This window comes from Dendrobates tinctorius, unplaced genomic scaffold (genome assembly GCF_039654945.1).
Source record: "Dendrobates tinctorius isolate UK_male_01 unplaced genomic scaffold, ASM3965494v1 ptg000104l, whole genome shotgun sequence".
In the NCBI taxonomy this organism is placed as follows: domain Eukaryota; kingdom Metazoa; phylum Chordata; class Amphibia; order Anura; family Dendrobatidae; genus Dendrobates; species Dendrobates tinctorius.
In genome coordinates, this window is record NW_027361772.1 from 8542566 (window position 1) to 8565642 (window position 23077).

The 23077-nt window shown below is 46.1% G+C and overlaps 1 protein-coding gene across 1 annotated transcript in view; it reads left to right on the top strand.

Annotated features, from left to right (window-relative positions):
- The window catches only part of COLGALT1 (collagen beta(1-O)galactosyltransferase 1), a 31956-nt gene extending 19358 nt beyond the window's left edge, over positions 1 to 12598 (top strand). The window contains exons 9-12 of the mRNA XM_073588711.1: positions 8964 to 9096; positions 9333 to 9460; positions 9875 to 10081; positions 11203 to 12598. Coding sequence (XP_073444812.1) covers positions 8964 to 9096; positions 9333 to 9460; positions 9875 to 10081; positions 11203 to 11470 — 736 coding nt within the window. The 3' untranslated portion in view covers positions 11471 to 12598. The remainder of the gene's footprint in view (positions 1 to 8963; positions 9097 to 9332; positions 9461 to 9874; positions 10082 to 11202) is intronic.
- Positions 12599 to 23077: the final 10479 nt, after the last annotated feature.

Sequence of the window (23077 nt, forward strand, 5' to 3'; positions counted from 1 at the left end):
CCACATTCCAGGGGGTCCTTTCCCTCCTTCCTAAGCATTATGATATTAGCCTCATAAAAAGAATCAGGCATAGACTTCCCTTCCCAAATTCCCCTCACCAGAAGTGGTATCAGTATATCCCGGTATTTCCTATACAATTCAATGGGGAACCCATCTGGTCCAGGGGCCTTCCCAGAAGCCATGTCCGTTATAGCATTTTCTATCTCTTCTGCGGTGAACGCAGCGTCCATAAGGGCTCGCTGTTCAGGATCTAATGTAGGGAATGCCACATCTGATAAATAGTCCAGGCATTCCAAATTATCAAAGTCACATTTATATTCATATAGTGACCTGTAGTAGTCGTAAAAACAACCAAGTATCTCTTCGGTCAAAGACACCAGTAAACCATCCGCCTTACGAATCTGCAATATTGTATTGGAGGTAATGTGTTGGCGCACCAAATAGGCCAAAAACTTACTTGCCTGGTTTCCCAGTTCAAAATAAGATTGACGGGTGAAATATAGTTTACGCTTAGATTTGGTGTCTATATGCTGGCCGTATAACCTCTGGGCAGCCAACCATTCAATCCTATTACCACTAGTTTGGTTAGATATATATGTAGCCTCTGAGTCTTTCAATCGTCGCTCCATTTCCTCATCCTCCCTTGAGGTTACCCGCTTAATATAAGAGATCGTGGAGGACAGACAGCCCCTCAGATATGCCTTAAGGGCATCCCAAAATAAATTTAATATCTTGAGGATCCGGATGAGACGCGATAGAACGATCGATCAGTTGCATTGTTTCAATCAGGGGACACTATTAACTTTAACCAGAAAGGATTCAACTTCCAAACTCTCCCATTGTTTAATTGTCCATATTTAAGTTTAAGAATGACCGGGCTATGGTCTGAGATCCCCCTACTGCCATGCTCTGTTATCCACCCACATCGCCAGACCGCTGGAACCAAATATGTAATCTATGCGCGACAGAGCGTTTCGTGGACGAGTGACAGGTATATTCTCTTAACTCAGGGTGACGCATCCTCCACAAATCCAGCCACCCGCCCTCCCCCATAAACAGCGACAGCGAAGTTGTAGTCAGCGAAGAGGACCCCCCAGTCATTCCACCATCCAATCTCAATTTATCAAGGCAGTTCTTCATAACCATATTGAAATCTCCTATACAAATAACATCCGCATCTGGATAATCCAGGGCAAAACTCATTGCCTACATAGGATTACATATTCCCTGGCATTTATCAGTGCATGCGCAAAAACAAAGCGACCTTCAGGATCCCTCCGGGTCTCCCTGGCCTCCCATCTAATGTCTCTATGCACCAACAGTGAAACCCCTCTCGAGTAGCTGGTGAGCTGGTGTGGAATGCATGGACAGACCATTGTACCCAAGGCTTCTGCACGCACCGACCCGTATCCCTGGTTAGGTGCATCTCCACCAGGGACACAATGTGAGGGTGATAGTGTCTGACCTGCGAGAAAACCTTAATCTTTTTCCGGGGAGTTTTTATACCCCTCACATTCCATGTCATACAGATCAACCCAGACCCCATGTTTTACTCCGCTGAATACGGGGCATATCATTGCCCAGGTAAAATTTAGAGACATCACCTAAAGATGAAAACTGTCGTTGGCTGTGAATCTTACTAAAAAACATATAAAACCACTATAGAGAAAAAAACAAAGCAAATAAACAACAAACAATATGTGAGCAGAGTCCTGTAATCCCGTCATGAAGCAAACAAGGGGATACCATCACTGAGCACAGTGTCTGGTATTGTTGGTAATTGGTCGCTTGCGGTTAGAGCTCCAATCAGACCATTAATGCAAAGGTACTGACTAGCAAAATATGCACTAGGATTCCTTTGCAGCAGACCCGTTGTGGGACCATAGCCACTCAGTCGCCTCCACTGGATCCGTAAAAAACAAGGTAGAACCCTCGTGGTGGACCACCCGAAGCAGGGACGGATAAATCATCGAGTACATAACATTCCTCTCCCGGAGACTTTTTGACCTCCATGAACTGTGCCTGTTGTTTCTGAAGTTCCATGGGGAAGTCTGGGAAAATCGAGATTGTGGCGTTGTTGAACTTGATGTGGCTTTTTTTGCCATGCCAAATGCAGAGCCACATCCCTGTCCCTGCAGTTAAGGAGACGGGCCAGAAAAGGTCTAGGTGGGGCTCCAGGAGGAAGAGGCCTAGTGGGGACTCTGTGGGCCCGCTCCACCGCAAATGTTTGGGAGAATTCGTCTCCCAGGGTAGTTTTGAGCCAATCTTCCAGAAATTGCTCCGGGTGTTGACCTTCCAAACGTTCCGGAAGCCCAATAACTCGGATATTGTTCCGACGCATTCTGTTCTCCAGGTCATCTGCTTTTTGCCTCCATGCATTCATAGAGCCTGCCACTTTTGTTAATTTGGCTTCCATAGGTGTGATGGTGTCTTCTACCTGGGATACCCGTGTCTCCACCTCCGTAATGCGGCCCCTCATGGCTTGCATATCTTGTCGGAGACGACCCACCTCAGTGTACACGTTCTCTATCTTCCCAGTCAGATGTCGTGGTTAAGGAGATGGCCTGCATCAGTTGTTCAGACGCCTGTTTAAGGGTCAATTCCTCTTGCTCACTCTCCTCCTCGCCTCCAGATGAGCGGCTTTTACGCTGAGCCTGTAAGGGGTTATTTTTAAGGGGTCGCGAAACATCAGAATGATCTATTCTGGCATACTCTTTCAGTCTTTCAGCTGCTCCTGATCCCTTAGAGCGACTCATTTAAATAGCAATATGGCACAGCCGAATATTGAGAACAGTACACTCGGGAGTCCTCTATTATAGGCGTAGCAGGGCTATCATATAATGGTAGCAGAGCCCCAAAGGTGACACAGATCTGTAGGGCCACGTAGGGAGACAATGTCCGGCTCTGAGCAGCAAACAAGGGACCTTATAACCTGGGGAGGGGGGGGGAGACCACAGCGCCCCACAAGGACAGCAGCCAGGAAGGGACACAGACCCTTAAACTAATATCACCGACAGGCTAGGTGACTTAGCGAAGAGGAGTAACGCGGGGCCCAATCTTTCAGGGCCTCACCGCTTGTCTTCCACAGGTCTTTCAGGATATGTGCTCACCGTCCGTCAGCGCTGCAGCAATGGGGATCTCACCGGTAGAGCGTGTGCTTCCAAAGATGGCCGCCGCCTCGTGCAGGCCCCACTGGCCGCCCCAGCTTTTACTGCCGCCAGCACACAAAAGCCCAGCAGCGCTCTCCCACGGGGGTCCAGAAGTGCCCGGAGTCCAGGGCGGTCCAGAGACAGGCAGGTAAATCGCAGTGGTGAGGGTCCACTGACCGGATAGTTTCAGGATTCCAGGAGCTCTCTCTCAGTGCGTCCTTTCGCCGCCGCTACATAGCCACGCCCCGACTGTTCAACTTTGCGTGTGTTTTTAAAAGACTTTATTTTTTTTGTCAAATTTTACAACTTTACAAATGCAAATTGTCTCTTCAGAGAGGAAGAGGACTAGAACTTTAGTGCCACCTATTGGAAGTAGCAATCCTAAAAGTCAATTTCAACCCTTTAACGAGCCTTGTCACATGACTTGGGATAAAAGCTAAACCAGAATCTCAATTCGCAGACAGTCTGCAAATTGAGATTCTGGTTTTGACTCTTATCCTGAGTCATGTGACGCTGCCTCGGAGTAACTCTCGACTCTGCCCTGTCCTTCAAACCACACGTCCAAACTCTTGCCACCTCCTGTCGCCTCAAAAATAGTTCCAGAATTCGTCCCTTCCTCAGCCCTCAATCTACTAAAACTCTTGTATATGCCCTCATCCTCTCCCACCTTGACTACTGCAACACTCTCCTCTGTGGCCTCCCTGCTAACTCTCTTGCACCACTCCAGTCTGTCCTCAACTCTGCTGCCGGACTAATCCACCTCTCTCCTCGCTACTCCCCTGTCTCTCCCCTCTGCAAATCCCTCCACTGGCTCCCAATTTTCCAACGCATCCAGTTCAAGCTACTAACACTGACCTACAAAGCCATCCACAACCTTTCCCCTCCCTATATCTCTGAACCAATCTCCCAGTATATTCCCTCACGTAATCTTCAATCCTCCCAAGACCTCCTACTCTCCTCCACACTTATTTGTTCCTCACACAACCACCTCCAAGATTTCTCCCCAATATCCCCTATCCTCTGGAATGCCATGCCTCAACACGTCCGATTATCCACCACCCTCAGATCCTTCAGACGGAACCTGAAAACCCATCTTTTCAGGAAAGGTTATTGTAGGCTTTCTGCCGCCTCACCACCGCCTGAGCGGCCGCCTCATCACCACCGGTGCTGCTGCACCCTGACCTTCTTTCTCTTCCCCACTATCCCATAGAATGTAAGTCCGCAAGGACATGTCCCCTCCCCTCTGTACTAGTCTGTCATTGTAAATTTGTTTACTGTTAATGATATCTATAACTTTGTATGTAACCCCCCTTCTCATGTACAGCACCATGGAATTGATGGCGCTATAAAAAAAAATAATAGTAATGGGCACAGTCATACTTTGGGTTGGACATCCCCCGCTTTCCGCACATCGATTGTCGGTCATGATCCTTGAAAATAACTTATTAAAGGGTTATTTTATAACCTTTAAAGTTAGGATCTATCCAGATTAGTGGGAGCCTTTCCACAGGGACCTCCACCAGTCCTGATAATGGGGCTGTGGAATACCCCGTTAAAGTCGAGTGCTTGCCACGCATGCACACCTTCCAGAGTGAATCTTACTTTATGGCATTGCAGAATACAGTTCTCGGATAGTCCCAACAGAAAATTATTGAGACTTCTGCCAAACTGCAAGTTATAATCTGCCCTGGGGATCGGTAATAAAGGTTTAAGTGCTTTCTGCCTTATCCTGGATGTGCTTTCCTTTCTGGAAAGATATACGTGTATCAACGTATATGAACGGAGCAGGACTCTGCTGTACCTGGACTGAGCTTTGGTGTCCTCTCTCCCTTCGATACGCTCTTTTCCCACTGTCTGTAATGTATTACAAGGCCTCTTTGACCCGAGCTTGGCAAGTATGGCGTCTGCACGAAGCATCTGTTTTCCTATGTACTGATGACCATGTTTCACCTTGTGAAGTAGTATTTGATCTCTTGCTGGAAAAAAGCTTCTATAAGAGCCAGACAGGCTAAATCCACAGCACGTAATAGTACAGGGCACAGCAGCTGCGTGCTGAATATCACATTTTCAGTACAATGTAATGGTGACCGAGCACTATATTCGCTGCCTATTTTGTTCTTGGAGACATGCGGTGCCCTCCAAAACTTTCCTGAGTGGACCATCTATCGCCCATGTAAATGGTGCCTAAAGTAAAATAATTGGAAGACAAGATGACCTCCTATAAAATTGCACAGTAATGTTTCTCAAGAAGTTAAGCCTGAAAATCTTGGCTTTTTAAAGCTTCTTTTATTTCAGAGTGAGAACTCTTCACAAGAAAGCAATGTGATAAATCTACTGGGCCGGGAAACTGGCCGGTCGTCCATGGCAGGGTCTGCTCTGAACTTGTCTTGCAGTTCTGCACTATTGTGGGGAACATACAGGGTGGTGATCTGGGTAACCGTACACACAACAAAAGAAGGTCACTTGCATCTTATGATATTTGTTTAATCTCGAAAGTGCTCGAAATGTCTTTCATTGACGTCTGGAGCTTCCTCTCAGAGTCTTTATTCTTTACTACAATCCATAAAAAATGTGGTTCAACGTGGCGGTCATTTTGTGCTGCTACATTGTCGGATGTTGTGGGTAAGTGTTGACAAGGTAGTCCCTTACTGCAGAAGTCTGAGGAGGTGCCCCATCTTGTTCAGAGAGGTTAACCCTGGTTCTCATTTGTGCCACTACCACCTCACACAATATTTTTAGGTACGGTAATTATTACTATCCACAGTTGTATGGAAGAAACCTGGTTCTACAAAGCGTTCACTGGATGGTGACCCTCACACTGTGATGGTTCAGGTGAGATGTGATGGTCATGAGCATTTTCATCTTTCCTATGATCCACGTTGCCTTACAGCTTTGTTGTGAGTTCATTTTTCCCTTCACCACTGAGGTCTGATGAACTCCCTCTTCTGGTGAAGGAAGGTAGTGAGGCTGATTACCAAGCACCTGAGCAGGTAGATGATGACTGGGTGACGGGAATTGCTGACTGGATATAAGGCAGCCGACGCCCTTCTGCCTTGCTGGTGATTTCTCTGATGGATTCTAGGAGACCAGTCTGATTCTTGCTCCTCAAAAGCTAAGTTTTCTGCTCTGCTTTTTGCATTTGTGTTTTGGTTTTGTTTTGCCTTGTTTTTCTGGATTTCTGCCATCCCCTGCTGGGGGTGAGCTGAATTCCTTGTTTTTTTGCTCTGTCTTCAGAAAATACCTGAGTACTGATAGTCTTTTTGAAGCCTAGCGTCTTCAGGGCTTTTTTCCCTATCAGTCTGTTGGTTCATTTTTTGATAGGGTTTTCGCGGATTGCAGACAGCAGCTTTTCTATCCTGTCCTATTTAGTTAGCTTGGACCCCATCATTTGCTCAGCCTATCTTTCTATCTGTGTTAGTGTTTTTTTATCTTGCTTCACCGTCATTATATGTTGGGGGCTGCCTATTGCTTTGGGGTCTGCTCTGGGGCAGTTTAGATTTCCCTTTCTGTCTTTAGGCTATTTAGTTCTTCGGCTGTGATCGAGGGGTCTAGGGCACCGTAGGAACCCCCCCACGGCTACTGCTAGTTGTTGTTGATAGGTTCAGGGGTCTGCAATCCGATAGCTGCCAACTTCTCTGGTTTTCTGGACTTAGCTTGTATTTCTGTTTTGCCTCCTACGGTGACTCTTTCATAACACAGCTTCACCAGATGAATGTATCAAAAAGTTCTGGTTTGTTAGAGTTTTGGTTATGCATCATCTCGCAGAATTGCAAGTGGCCATCTCTGTCGTCCACCGGAAGATCATGTATCAGTCTTGGGTGTTTCGACGTCCATTTAAGTTTACAAATTAAGGGTTGTAAGGCGTGGTTAGCTGCGGAGACGCACATTCTGTGGACTTCTTCATCTCTCGTCGTGTTTTCCTCTTGTCATAGATGAGTAGATACTCAATGGTATTCTATTTTTATTCATTTTTTAAAATTCTATTTAAAAGTGTTTTCCGATAGAATCAAGTTGTCGCCTATCCTTGGGACAGCCTCTTCTTTACAACTGGGATAAAAGTTCCCCATTGTGCCGATTGATGCAGATCCAAGCTATTGGCCTCCCACTAATCAATAAGTAAAAAATTAAGAATTCTAAACCATCACCCCTTTTGAACCCAGACTGCACAATCATATCATGTAAACCACTATTTGAGGGATTGTTTAAGCCTAGAAGGGTTAACATGGAGCCATCTAGACACCTTATGTTAGTGCTCTTGGACAAGGCATCTCATCTTTCCGCTGCTATTGAGAGGTTGCACAGAAGTGTTTGGAATGGTCGCCTCGCAGATGGCTCCGTATGGTAAATATTTTTTGTTCTCCTTTCTTGTGAATCGGAAAAAAAGATGCAAGCTTCTTCACCCCCTTAGTTATTAGTGAGGTCATAAACCATTCACAGACCTTCACAGCTGTGAAGCCGTATGGAGGCTAACTCATTCCATAGCTGTCTGCTGTTCCTGGGAAAATCGCCCCATATTCTCCCTCCCCTTCAGTCTTGGCCCATGGAGAATACAGCAATCCGATCTCTCCACGTTTACACCAGTGTGCTGTCTAAGCGCTCGTTCAGACCTGCAGCTTATCACTGTTCCATGGACCACTCACTGCCTCCCATTACTGCATGGCCTCTGACTGATGATCTGCGTGTAAAAAGTGGCAATGTGCCCTGCTTTGCTTCGTTCTGGTCAGCAAAATGGACCGAAGTAAAGACCGTCCTGGCACCAGTAGACGATGCACACGGAGCCAGTCACGTCCTCCATTTGCAGATGTGACTGTCCTGAGTTCCAATATGGATGTGTGAACCCGGCCTTAGTTACACAATGACTGATGGCAATAAAAAGCAACGTTTGGTCTGGAAATGTTACGTCCTACTTTATTGGATATGACGCCTTGTTCCTGGGAGTGACTTGTATGAGCTAAGAAACAAAGGGAGTGCCCCTTCCTCAGCCGTAGCTCGTATTACAGCGCCGTCCCAGTCAAGTGAATCGGATTCTGCTGCGATACCAGACACTGCCCTTAGACAATGGTGGCGCTCTTTCTGGAAAAGGGCATCATCGTGTATTTCTTTTTTGATGATTGGTATTAGAGGAGACATCTCGTAATGTCTCAAGGTTGGCATCATTATTACCTGACGGCCATTCGGTGTACTACGTGGTGGGGATGGGGCCATAGGAGCAGCTTCGGCTTATGAAGAGGATTTGCTTCTATAATGTCCTTTACACCTAATGGAGAATTGGGAAAAAATAGTGAAGGATTTTATATAGTTGAAGTTGTCGGTTTATGGATGTTCCTTTTATTCTGAGGACCCAGAAAAACACAACCCCAATCTGAGAATGTAGTGACCGGGGTCTTATAGGCTCCTTTGCCTCACTGGAACATTTTGGTTGCAATTACTCCCTATGGGGTAAAATGCTGGAGGCCTAGGAATATTTTACCAGGAAGGATAGACAATGTCTTGGCCCTTCAGGATCGCTGTATGTGATGCTGTCCATATATGACCTGTGTAGTAAACACATCAGGATTGCTTTTATATTACAGACATATATATTTCATCCGTTGTGTATATATATTATTGTATACACTGTGCTCTCTGCATCCCAATGTGACATGCCAAAATCTAAGGAAACGCCTAGCTCCGTGATAGCGTCGCTTGTTTCCTCAGCATTTTGCCCCTCATTGAAGCAACCAACATCCTTTTGGCAGAATTTATCAGTCTCCAACACTTGTTTTGTTTTTCTTGATCATTATTAATATTTTAATGTTTGCGCTTTTGTTTCAGGTCCCTGAATGAATCTCAGGTCACTGCTCTGGGTATAAAGATGTTACCAGGGTACAAGGACCCTTACCACGGCCGTCCACTGACACGAGGAGAGATGGGATGCTTCCTCAGCCACTACAACATCTGGAAGGAAGTGAGGAGATTTCTATTGACAGCTTACAATGTCCCTTATAAATCATGTGTTGTGGGTTTTTTAATGTAAAGGTTCAGGATTAGCACATTACCATTTAACCTCTTAATCGACAGATATAAATGACAACAATTTCTATTTTTTTTTTTTTGCATAAGATAAAATGTGCACGCGCGCACGATCGCTGGGGTGTATGACTAAAAATGTCTACTATTTCTCTTTCTTTGTTCTATTCCCAGATCTCTGAGCGCTCGCTGGCCGTTTCGGCCGTGCTTGAAGATGATCTGAGGTTTGAGATCTTCTTTAAGAGGCGGCTGGAAAACCTGTTACATGATTTGGAGAAGGCAAAATTAGATTGGGATCTGATGTGAGTGTCACAGCTGGGTAGGGGAGGGCAGATGGTGGAAAAGAAAACATGTTTTGATGTGTTGATTACTGTGAAAGGAATTAATCCAATCCTGATAAATGGGAGTTAACCTTTTTGTGGCTTTTTAAAGGGAACCAGATGGGTGATTCTTGCTTCCCGAGCCACGAATGGCATGACTCGCAAACTGGCCGCCTCGTTTTGTAAAGGCGGTGGTAACGCACCTAGTATCTGATTCATGTTGTCCTTGGTTGTAGCAGTGAATCTGTCAGGTTTTAGATTTGGTTTTGGGCATGGAAAACCCCTTGCAAATACATATGATGCCCCTATAATATCCATGTAGAGTAGTTCATGCCGTTTGTGTGGACACTTGATATCAATGGTGATTGCTTCCTTACAATATCCCTTCTCTTACAGTTATATAGGCAGAAAACGTATGCAGGTGGATGAGCCCGAGGAACCTGTCCCTGGGGTCCGAAATCTGGTGGTCTCTGACTACTCCTACTGGACACTTGGATACCTCATCTCCCTGCAAGGGGCTAAGAAGCTTCTTGATGCTGAACCTCTAGGAAAGATGCTTCCGGTGGATGAGTTCCTGCCCGTCATGTATGATAAGCACCCAATGTAAGTGCACCTTTTCTATTTTCCAGGGTTACGGAGCCTAAGAAAGGGGCTTTTCCCAATTACCAATGTATAGAAGGAATAACTGCTCACTACTTACATAGCTAGAAATGACCCAAGAAAAGGCCAGAGTAGACATGCCGATAATCGGGGCTGAGCGGTCGTTAGAACGCTTCCTGATTATCAGCTTGTGTATACATGCAAAATGCATTTTTGGTGATTTTGATTAGTTCATCCTGGCGTTAAAATATTTTTTGGCAGCAAGTCTGTGCTGCGGATAACTGTGAATATATTGATCATATTAATGATTGATTAATGCACATAGAATTCCGGTCGTCTGACTAAGCAGGCCAATAAATGATCACCCATCTCTGGTACATGGCTGATTGGCGGTGACTTACCAGCCGCAGGTGGCAGCTCTAAGCACAACTAAGTCCAGTGCCCGGGTATCGGATGTGGCCCTAGCAAATCACCTGCTTACACTTCACTCAATGAGCAGTATGTAATGTATGACGGCGGCTCTGATTGCCTGGTGACCCCAGTATGGCAGACCCAGATCCGCTCTCCCAGTAACACCACGGAGTCTGGTTCTCCCATGTAACTGGGGGATTCTATGAATGCACCATTGACCTAAAAATATAACTGTGAATGTCCCCCAGATGTCTCCCATCAGCACATAGGAAATGGATTTTATTAAAACTACACGCAGCCCAGTAAGTGACGAATCACTGAAATTGGGGTCTCTGCCCCTACATCACAGATGGGATGGAAAAAATCCAGTGCTAATAAGATTGTTAAATTTGATGAGAACGGAAGAAGTCGAGAAGCTGCTTTGCTTGTTAGAGACCTGTCAATCAAGCAGAGCTAGGTGGAAATAGTCAGCATGGAGGGTCGTCATGATGCTGTTTTCTGCTGCCATATTCCATCATATTTTATGCAGCGCTGTTCACAATGTCCAATCTAGAGACCTCACGACGGACTCTGGTATAATGGTATATGATGTCTGTCATGTTGCAGATCCGCCATTGTGTATTGTTCAATGTGGGCAGAGGCTGTTCAGGCCCGTCTACAGGGAGCCATAATGGCCAAGCCATAACTTTGATGCCTGTTTTTTTATGTTTCAGCGATGACTACTCCTCTCAGTTCTCATCACGTAACCTCCGTGCCTTCTCCGTTGAGCCTCTTCTAATTTACCCCACACATTACACCGGCGATGAGGGCTACATAAGCGATACCGAGACCTCTGTGTTGTGGGACAACGTGACACAAATAACCGACTGGGATCGGGCCAAATCGCGAAAGACCCAACAACAGGAGAAGCTCCGCAGTGAAGCTCTGAACACCCCTTCCCTCCGATCACCTTTTGACAGCGCTGCCCGGGATGAGCTATGACCTTCAGTGTCCACGACATACGAGGAACCACCCATACAACGGCCGGGCTCTTTGTTTTAGGGATATGCTTGAGTACTGAGGATGAGGCATGGCTGGGCAATTTGACCTTGTTTTGGGAGACCAAAGCCAAGTCTGTTCATAGGACTACCCTTCTTTTCCCGTTGGGGGGGCAAGTGGAACATACTTGTGGGGAACTGTGCTATCTCTGAGGGAACCGGTGCTTTTTAACAAAAATGGGATAGTTTTCCGCTCTGGGTTAATTAATAATTAATGTTATTTATATAGTTATATGTTCAAATGAATTTGCTTCCTACCCAGCATACGTCGGGAAAACCAGCAGCTGGGCTGTACTGGAGATCTGTAGTTATGGCCGGAGAATGAATGGTGATGGTGGATGTGGTCACATCTGTACGTAGATCTTGTGTGTCCTCACCCAGCTGCTTAGGTACCACCAAGGACTTGTACGATGGGTTGTCTTGACGTACATCCCATAGTGATCTGATCATGATAAAAAATATTGAGCGTACCTCATTCCACGACAGGCCGGGAACCTTGTGCCTTAGTAATGTCACCGGCTCTTGGTGGCCTGATTGTGAATTCTGCCATAGTGGACAATAGGAGGAGGCGTCTTCATGGCCACATAGTGGGATGCCATGTTGGTTGTCCATCTGCACTCATGGGTTAAAGTGAATAGGTGATGCAATTATAATTAAACCTTAATGACCCCAGTACCAGGTATTTAACAAATCATGTGCCTACTACATATGGGGTATAACAGTCATGTGGCAAATCTTGGTATGAATCAATCACACCATCGTCACCCGCAGGCCATAATTAGTTACTACCGTTCTATTCTAAGGCTGGGGTTACATTTAATGCTTAGTACCCCTTGGCCGCATGTGTGCCGGCCCTCTGTATGTGACCCCCAACCTTAGAGGAGGGCTGGGTGATCTGCAATCATGGCTCCTGTCTCATTTCCCTATCCATTTTATTGGCGACCCTGAAATTCTGACCCTTTTAACCAAACTTTTTTTTTGTTTTTTACTTCTGTTTTAAGAAATGTTTTAAATTCGATTTCTGCGGTAAGAAAACTGTATAATAAAGTGCCCTCCTTTGCTAAAAAAGAGACTAATGGTAAAAGCCTGTTGCTCAGTGACTCTTTCTGATAGATGCTTCTCAGCAGCCGGTTTACTTCCTCTCATGGTAAGTCAGCATTGTACTTCCATAGGTTTCACTAATCCGCTCAGCAGATGGAAGTCTCTGTAGTCTGTCAGCACAAAATGACTGATCAAACCAACTCCAGGCGCTTGGTGCACCATGGCGGGAGCCAAACAATTCCACTTACTACTTTGATACCTTTGTCCGCCCTTCTAATTCTTGATTTGCCCTCATCTGACTCCTGTAAAAGTCAGAGCTGTAAGAGAGAGACTGAAAACTGTTTGGAAATGCCAAGCATGCATCGAGCGCCTGTGCTTGGTTTGAACAGTCATTTTGTGCGGCCAGGCTGCCTAGAATCCGCTGTCTTGGGCAAGTTCCAGATGTTTGTCTCTTCTAAGCCTTTGGAGTTGCACACATTACAGGACTGAGTGTCATATTTTTTCTTGCGTCAAATAAGATTCTTGCAGTGTCCGAAAGGAAAACCGTCATCAGGACGTGACCTATGGTTTATTTCTGGCTTTTATTGCATGTATTTTTATTCATTTTTTTTTTTTTTTCTTTTTTAACCTCCCTGTATAGTTTTACAACAGTAAACATATGAGCTGTGTAATATGTTGATATAAGTGCAATGTGTAGGTACACGTTCACGCTGGCAATTACCATACAATGTACTAGAAATTCCAAGTGCTCTGAAATTAAGATTTACCCCACACATCACAAATTTCAATAAAAAGAAAAAAACTAAATGAACTTTTTTACATTCCCCCCCCCAATGGCCATTGGAGTTGCTTGATAGAGATAGATTATATATATATATATATATATATATATATATATATATATATATATATATATATAATCTATCTTAGCGTTTTCAGCAGGCTCAATATCAGCAGAGGCAGGATTACAATAATTAACATCTCAATACACAGCTCATGAGACAGAATCCACCAATCACAATAGGTGTTTTCACAGCTCGCCTCCTCCCAATACAGAAGATGGGGGATTCGATCCGAGTCTGTTCGTTGTGGATGATGTACATGTGTTGTTTCCTTAAACAGGCACTTGGAGCCTAAAAAAAGCTCCAATGGCCAGTATGAACAAGTATATATATATATATATATATATATATATATATATATATATATATATATATATATATATATATATATATATATATAAAAATTTTTTTTTTTTTTTTTTATACAGAATATATTGGGGGGAAAAAGCACCCAGGATTTTTTTTTCGTTTAAAAGTACATCTACAGGGAATCTGTCGCCCCTTTTTTGAGATATCATGTAATGATATCATTCAATTGTGTGTCACATAAGGATTCTCCTAGTACTTCTGCTTCCCCCTGACCCCGCACCTGCTCCCCCCCCCTCCCTGTCTTGCTCTACGCATTTCTTCTTGTGTAGAGCAGGACAGGGAGGGGGGAACAGGTGAATAAGCCCCGCCCACCGGACCGGACAGCGGCAGTTTACATACATCTGAACCGATATAAACAAGGTATTTATGCATGAAAGGTGCGGGGTCAGGGGGAAGCAAAAGTACTAAGAGAATCCTTATGTGACACCCAATTGAATTATATCATTATGTGATATCTCAAAAAAGAGGTGACATATTCCCTTTTAACACATCAATTTTGAGGTTTTGTTTTTTTTTTTGGTTTTCAAACACTTACTCTCCCTTTGTACAACACTTAACTGCTTCTTTTACTTGGCAATGTTTTTTTTTTTTTGTTTTTGTGGTTTCTATCCTATTCTCTGGTTTTGCCAAATACAAAATGGAAATGTTCCCAACAGGGGAAAAAAATCTGGAACAAATCAGAGGAGAGGAAAAGAAAGTTTTCCTCCTTCCCTTGAATGGCTTTGTTCCCATTTTGGCTTGTAAATGTAATATACATAGCAGTGCCTATAAACTTAACTTCATGATATTTGTACATTATAATTGACGCCTCTAAGATAAGCTGCAGCCAGACATGCACTCCTCCTACAACAACCCCCTATAGGGGAAATGCAGAATTACATGCGACACGTTAGCAGTTCTGCCTCCCGGCTGTCAGATGAACCTCCCAAATGGCCTCCCTCCCCATGTGTCCTAATGCAGCATTTAGAAAGGGGTTGTTGGGGGTTGGGCAACAGTGACCCCTGTAGGCCACAAGAATGTACTACATTGTTTGTCTAGTCATAACTTTGATGCTTTCTCTTGCGGTGTTTTTGGAGTAGCAAAATACAAGTTCTTTTTTTTTAAATGACTTTTTCAGACTTTTGGGTGTTTGACTAAATGCTCTTAAGCCCAGTATTGACAGACACCTGTTTACAGAGTTTTTATATATTTTTGTGCTTTCTCCAATAAACAATTTTTACAAAAAAAAAAAAAAGTTTTATGGCTTTCAGATTTATATTGTATTATAAACTCTTTAAAAGAAATAACTTGTTGTACAACTGCAGTGAACAGTCCAGTCTTCCTTCATCCATATCTGCATAGGCACTGGAGCTACACCAGTAGCATTCCTGTACTCTCTCTATATGGAAAGCACATCTAATGTCCCTGTTACCAGAGGGGGCTTAAAGGGCTGTGTCTGTCAGCACAGTGTCCAGAGCATGGTGCAGATACCAGGAGACGTGGATGGGGCCATAGGAGAGCAACAACCCAGTAGTAGGACCGCTACTGCATAGGAGGAGCAGTGTCAAAGCCCTGCAAAATGACCTCCAGGAGGCCACTAATATCCACGTGTCTGCTCAAACTGTTAAACAGACTCCATGAGGGATGTACGAGGGCCTAACGTCCACAAGTGGGTGTTGTGCTTACAGCACAACACCATGCAAGGTGATTGGCATTTGACAGAGAATACCAAGATTGGCAGATTTAACATTGGCGCCCTGTGCTCTTCAATGATGAGAGCAGGTTCACACTGCGCACGTGACAGGATAGTCTGGAGACGCCATGTAGAATGTTCTGCTGTCTGCAGCATCCTCCAGTATGACCTGTTTGGCAGTGAGTCACTAATGGTGTGGGGAGGCATTTTTTTTGTAGGGCCGCACAGACCTCCATGTGCTAGCCAGAGGTACCCTGACTGCCATTAGATACCAGGATGAGATCCTCAGACCCATTGTGAGACCATATACAAGTGCAATGGGCTCTGGGTTCCTTCTGATGCATGACAAGGCTAGGCCTCATGTGGCTGGGGTGTGTCAGCAGTTCCTGCATGATGATGGCATTGATGCTATGGATTGGCCTGTCCGTTCCCCAGACCTAAATCCAGTCGAGCACGTCTGGGACATCATGTCTCGTTCCATCCATCAATGCCACTTGGGCTACTTGTGCCTGTTTTGTTCAGTGTCAAGCTCACGTAGCCTACCAGCACTCGACTGCTGCCAATCTTCAAGGTAATTAAACCGCTCATGTGGCTTTTTTTGAGGAGGTGCACACATCCACCACCATTTGTAGCACAGCCTGACAGCTTTGGGGATTGCCTGTAAATAGTGGGCCAAGCTACGAGCAAAGGCCTCCTCTGTCATCACCAATTGTGAGTAGTGACAGATAGCTAAGGACGCCATTATCAACCTCTCGCCTGTTAGTGATGGTAGGGACATCTCTCCTGTGTCAGGCTCTTCTGGGGATGTTTGTAACTGGTGTCACAATTCCTCTGCTCAGTGATTGTTTGCTGTCCTTTGGAAACTGGGTCATGCTTGATGCCACTTTTGTGGTGTCTGCCACTAATTTTTGCAAATGTGAACACTCCTGGTTGGGTGTCCATCTGCTGGATTGGGTGTAGTGGAAGACCTGTCGGTCCCTATTATACTATTTATACTGTGGTGAAATTGATGCCACTTTGTTGGTGCCTGCCACGAATTTTTGGAAATGTGAACATTCCTAGTTGGGTCTCCTTCATGTGTGTTGCTTGTAGCAGTAGGCCTCAGCCCAGTAGGCCTCCACTTACAGACGAAGATCCATCACTGAGGCAAGAAAATTGAGGCGCTCCATATATACAGCTTTGGCAAAAATGTAAGCGGACCACTGCAGTGTTTTATAAAAATCTGCTTCTCTACATGTCTGACTTCCATTCCAGTGTCAGTTGAATTGCAACCAGAGTACACCTTATTCTACTTAATGTGCTTCTGATTAGGTGATCACCTGAACCAAATCTTATTTAACGAAGGAAAGTATAAAAAAAACTGTGGTGTTTACAATCCTCTTGCAATAGTACAAGCTGGATGGCAGAACAAGTGCTAGTAATATCCCAAAAGTAATAGGAATGAAAAAATAACATTTAACCATGCCAAAGGAGTTGAAAAGAAAAGTCTTGAGTGAGGGAAAAAAAGGGCTCAATTCTGGCTTTCCTAGCAGAGGGAAACAGTGAGCGTCATGTTGCCTCCATTCTTAAAATTTTGAAGACAGCAGTCCATTACAACAAGGTCAAGTAGCAGACATTGGGGACAACAAAGCTACAGACCGGCAGAGGGTAAAAACTACTCTCCACTGACTCAAATCCCAGTCATGGCCAGCCCAATCTCCAGACCTGAACCCCATTGAAAACCTCTGGAATGTAATCAAGAGGAAGATGGATAGTCACAAGCCATCAAACAAAGAACTGTTTTAATTTTTGTACCAGGAGTGGCATAAGGTCACCCAAAAGCAGTGTGAAAGACTGGTGGAAAGCAAAGATGCGTGAAAGGTGTGATTTAAAAATCATGGTTGTTCCACAAAATATTGATTTCTGAACTCTTCCTGAGATAAAACATTAGTATTGTTGTTTCTAAATAGTTATGACCTCGTTTTCTTAGCATTATTTGAGGTCTGCAAGCACTGCATTTTTTTTTGTTATTTTGACCATTTCTCATTTTCTGAAAATAAATTGAAAATGTATTGCTAGGAAATTCAAATACAAGTTGTCAGTAGTTTCTAGAATAAGAAGAGGCAATTTGCATATAGAATAAAAGCGCAATTTACATTTTACTCAAATATACCTATAAAGAGAAAAATCAGACAAACTGAAAATTTTGCAGTGGTCTCTTAATTTTTGCCAGAGCTGTACGGTACTAATCATGGCAGCTTCTCCATCTTCAGGTTAAATCACTCACTGCAAACATTATTAATTAATCATCAAGTTAAAGAAAAAATACAGTATCCACTGTCTTCCACCGTAATGTATTATTAAATGGTGTTAATGCTTAATTTTAAGGGCCCTTACACAGCATAAGGGTGTCCAGGGCCGGGCCGAGAGATTACGGCGCCCTAGGCGAAACTATTTTGTTGCGCCCCTACTATTCTTGGCAGTAGATGAAAACTTACGTATTTTTTTCTCTCGGGCGCCCCCTTAGTGTAGTGTGTGCTAAGTGTGCATTTTTGGTTGTTTGCTTTGCTTTGCCAACATTTGAAAACTTAGGAGCAAAATAAACGCGCGGGATCAAACACCTGTCAGCAGACGATGCAAACGACTCACGTCCGTAGTCTAGTGCCTCCTTTCCGTGCGTAAATTGAAGCTCAACGGTTTTTCTTTTAAATTTATGGTAAAAAAAAATTTATGTACACTTTTCTTTCCATCCCTAAAACTTTTTGCCTTTTGAAAAGATTTTTTATAATTTTTTCTATTTTTTTCTCTGGCGCCCCTTTGGGTCGGCGCCCTAGGCGGCCGCCTAGTTCGCCTATACGTTCGGGCCGGCCCTGAGGGTGTCCAATGTTTTAAATACCTTGGTTGATTCAATAAGATAACGTTGTTCTGTGATGTTAAATTGTTTGTAATGGCTCTAAACGTTTCCTGTGGTTCTTGGCCAAGTTTGCACACACTGCAGCAGGGATTTTGGCCCTCTCCTCCATACAGATCTTCACATCTTTCAGGTTTCGGGGCGGTCGCTGGACAACATTAGTTTCAGCTCCCTCCAAAGATTGTCTATTGGGTTCAGGTCTGGAGACTGGCTAGACCACTCAAGGACCTTGAAATGCTTCTGGCGGAACCACTCCTGTGTTTCGGTCATTGTCATGGTGGAAGACCCCGCCGTATGCACATACCCAAATAAATATGTTTACAGAGAAGATCAACCAACCGATGGGAAACCAGAGCAAAGTTTTCTTTAACAAAGCCATTAAACAGTATATTCCACCTTTTTAGTGGTCTTACACGTGGGTATCTGGATGTTGAGGGTTTTGCTGGATCTGTAAATCAAGGGTATGCAAAATTTAGGGAAAAAATTACTGTGGTATTCCACAGGGGGGATGTGCATCTGTAGGTCCATGGCTTGTGTGGTTCTGATACCCAGTTGGGTGGACTTGGTCTCATAACTTATATAAATTGAAATTGATGCAAAAGTTGTGTTCATATGGGATGACTACCCTGGGGTATACTCCAAATTTAGAGTAACCATTTTTCATTCTTATTTCAGAAATGAATAGTACACATGCAGCTTTATAACATAAGTCATCAGATAAATCTATTTCTTTCCCCTCCTGGACTGATCTTTCACTCTCAATTAATGGGTAAAACCTGTATTCAATGAGAGATTTTCCTATTACTGAGATTGGAGATGGCTTTTGGTGCTTTTAACATTCTATGGAGGGGGAGGAGCTAGAGGCAGTCACACACATTTTGCTGCAAAGTTCTGAAACGACAGTTCTCCATAGAACTTTATCAGCACCAAATGTTCCCTCCTATCTCAGTAATGGGAAAATCATTATTCACGAAATACAGATTTTACCCATGAATTGAGAATTTTAAGAATTAAATGATCAGTCCAGGAAGAGGAAAAAAAAAACAAATTTCTCTAATAAAATACGAAGTTTCTTGTTTTAATTTTTTTTTCATAAAACAGTCCTCCTGAACATGCTGGTTGCACTCTACGTTGGTGGGCTGTATTCCACTGTGTAACAAGAGAAGAGCTTATTGTAAAAGAAATGTTGTGGTCTCCTTCCCTCAGCAGCTGTACGCTTCCTTATTCCGGTCATGTAGTCTATAAATTGAGCCTATTTCTCCTTCGTCTCATTGGGGGACACAGAGACTATGGGGACACAGAGACTGTGGGTGTGTGCTACTGCCGTCTGGAGGCTGACACTAGGCATACAAAAAACAAGTTAGCTCCTCCTCCGCCACATACACCCTCGCCCCGATAGCGGGCGGAAACCAGTTTTTGCTTAGTGTCCTATGGAGGCACATGCAGTCTGGATCTCTCCAGACTATTTTTCTCTAGTTTACCATGAAGATGAGACAGGGGCGACAGATCCTATAGAAAGGGTCCGATCTCCCCAAACCAACAACGGGCGAGCACGCATTGAGTATTGCCTCCGCGTATCCTTTCCCGCACCGAGGGACATATCTGGGACTTTTCCCCAGACATCTATTTTTTTTCTTTGTTTTTTTGTTTTATGAAGATAAGACAGGGGCAACGCATCCTATTGAAAGGATCCGATTTCCCCAAACCAGCAACGGGCGACCACGTGCGAGTGTCCCTCCACGTTTCCTCTCCCGCGACGTGGGACATTAGGCCAGACTTAGCCCTGTCCACCCCTAGGTATTGAAACCATGGGCTTGCACAGAGGCACAAGACTAGTCTGTGCGGCCCCCATGACTCCACCAACGCATGACGGTGCTGCAGGGCGGCAGACGGTCCCTCTCCTCGCCCCGGCAAGGCAGTCGGAGCTAGGGTGCCTGCACCGTCTTAAACAGAGTACCTCAGGTATGTGCTGGAGCGAGTGGAGGGCCCTGGGCAGCGTTTTCGGAAAGGCACGCTTTCCCCTTCCCCTCCCCCCCCCCCCACCCCCACCTTTCCCTCCGCTCCTCTAACCTGGTTCGCCTCCCTCCGGGTATTGGCGCGGTCCGGGAGACTGTGGGGAGCTGCAGCCGGATGGCAGTCTGCCGGCGTCCCAGGCGGGCGGACCGGCTCTAATTTAGCCCGCGGCTTCGGCCTGGGCCGCGGGCGGAAGCGCCACACTGGGCGCATGTCATCTCCGGCGCCGCCACCCGTCGTCTGCCGGGCATGGGGAGGCGGGGGCGGCCGGGGTAGCGGTCGGGCGGACCGCTTCTAAATTTAGCCCGCGGCTTCGGCCTGGGCCGCGGGCGGAAGCGCCGCCCTGGGCGCACGCCATTTCCGGCGCCGCCCCCGTCGTCAGCTGGGCATGGGGAGGCGGGCGGCCGGGTTAGCGGTCGGGCGGACCGCTTCTAAATTTAGCCCGCGGCTTCGGCCTGGGGCGGAAGCGCCGCCCTGCGCGTGATGTCATTTCCGGCGCCGCCCCCATCTCCAGGGCGGGCGCCGGATTAAATTGAGGCCCCGGCGGCAAGGCAGGGTAGGCCGCGATCACAGAGGAATCGCAGCCTACCAGGAGTGAGGTGCGAACTGAAGCACGGGGAGAGACGCGCAGGAGCGGGTAAGTGCGACCCCGTCCCGGAGCCATACTAGGGCACTACACAGTACCCTCCTCCCCCTCCGCCTAACCCCCCCCAAACCTTTAAAGGATTTTTTGTGTGTAGGCCGACGCCAGCAGTATTTCTGCATGCGTTTCCTGTGGGGTGATGTTCCCACGAGCGCAAACTATTAAGTTATGTGGAGCCTGCGACTCCGAACGTGCCCAGGAGCCCTCCCCTGCGACAGAGCCCAGGGGTCTGGATCCCCCAGAATGGGCGTTATCACTCTCTCGGTCCATGGTTTCGCTCACGAAGGTGATTGAGACCCTTCAGGCCCCGGATAGGGGTAGAGATGACGGCTCGCCTGTTTGGGAGGGGTCATCCACCTCACAAGAGCCTCCGGCCTGCAGGGGCCGCACACTCTAGGCAGACGCACAGGAAAAGAGCCCGTACTGCGTCTCCTGACTCCTCCGGAGCCTCAGCATCCATGAGTGCGGCATCTCGCTCACCGTCACCATTTTCTGGGAGCGAGCAGAGTTCAGGTGATGACTGGGAAGAGTCCTTGGACCTGGATACCCCGGGGTACCGGGAGACTGTAGACAGTCTTATTGAAGCAGTCAATCAGACTCTGGGTATTGACGATGATGTCTCCCTAACCGCAGGTCATAAGGTATCCTTTACGGAGACCACATAGAGTATTTTGCACTCATCCTGAGTTCGAGGATATAGTGCAGCGGCATAGGGAACGTCCAGACAAACGTTTTTCAGGACAAAGAAGGCTGGAAACGAGATATCCGTTCGCATCGGAACTTTATAAAAAATGGGCGGAATCTCCGGTAGTGGATCCCCCAGTGTCACGCCTAGCTTCAAGGTCCTTGTTGTCAGTACCTAGCGGTTCTTTCATTAAGGACCCCACGGATCGACTCATAGAAGGTTTAGCTCGCTCGGTGTATGAAGCATCGGGATCAGCGCTCTTTCCTTCTTTTGCGGCAACATGGGTAGCCAAAGCCATGATGTCATGGTCAGATTCTTTAAACAAGGTCCTACAGGATAGAGATTTGCCGACGGAAGTAGCGGAGATAGCAAGTCAGATCGCGATGGCGGGTGACTAATTAATGCATCCTTGGATGCGGCTAATGGCGCGGCCCCCGGGTGGATGGCAGCGGCCAGTACCTCCACCCCAGCTCGCTATAACCAAGACAAGGAGCGTCAGGTCACCTATAGAACCAACCCGCTTTGTAGGATGCGGGGCCGCCCGCCCAGATAAAGGGGGGCCAGGTCCCAGAAGCCCTCAGCGAAATGACTCGAGGCATCCAGTACCCGAGGACAACAGAGTAGGTGAACGTCTGCGCAGGTTCTGCCGCGTCTGGGTCGAGGTGGCGCGTGACGCATGGGTGGCAGAATTAGTGTGTTCCGGGTACAAAATAGAGTTTGTCAAGGATCCGCCAAGACGATTTTTTTCTTTCCCGGCTTCCCAAAACGGAATCCCGGGCAGAGGCATTGCTAGGGGCCATCGAGGTGTTGCGGCACAACGGGGGTCATTGTCCCTGTACCAGAGTACGAGAAGACCCAAGGAATTTATTCCAATCTGTTCGCAGTCCCGAAGAAGGACGGAACAGTAAGGCCGGTTCTGGGCTTAAAGCTCCTGAACAGGTTCATCAGGGTCAGGCATTTTCGCATGGAATCTCTCCGGTCGGTCATATTGTCCATGGAGCACGGAGAATATTTGGCCTTGATCGATGTCCAGGATGCCTACCTGCACATCCCTATTTTTCCTCCGCATCAAAGGTTCCTTCGGTTTGCCGGCATTTTCAGTTTGTGGCCCTACCTTTCGGGTTGGCCACGGCCCCCGGGATATTCACGGAAGTGATGGCGGTCGTCATGGCCCTTCTACATTCTCGGGGCATAGTGGTTTTGCCGTACTTAGACGACCTCTTAGTAAAGGGGCCGTCCTTTCGGGCATGCGAGGAGAATGTGAGCATCACACTGGATACCCTATCTCGCCTAGGATGGTTGATCAACGGGAAGAAATCTTCCCTTACCCCAGCTCAGAGGATTTTATTTCCTGGGGATGATTTTCGACACTTCCCGAGGGTTGGTAATTCTCCCT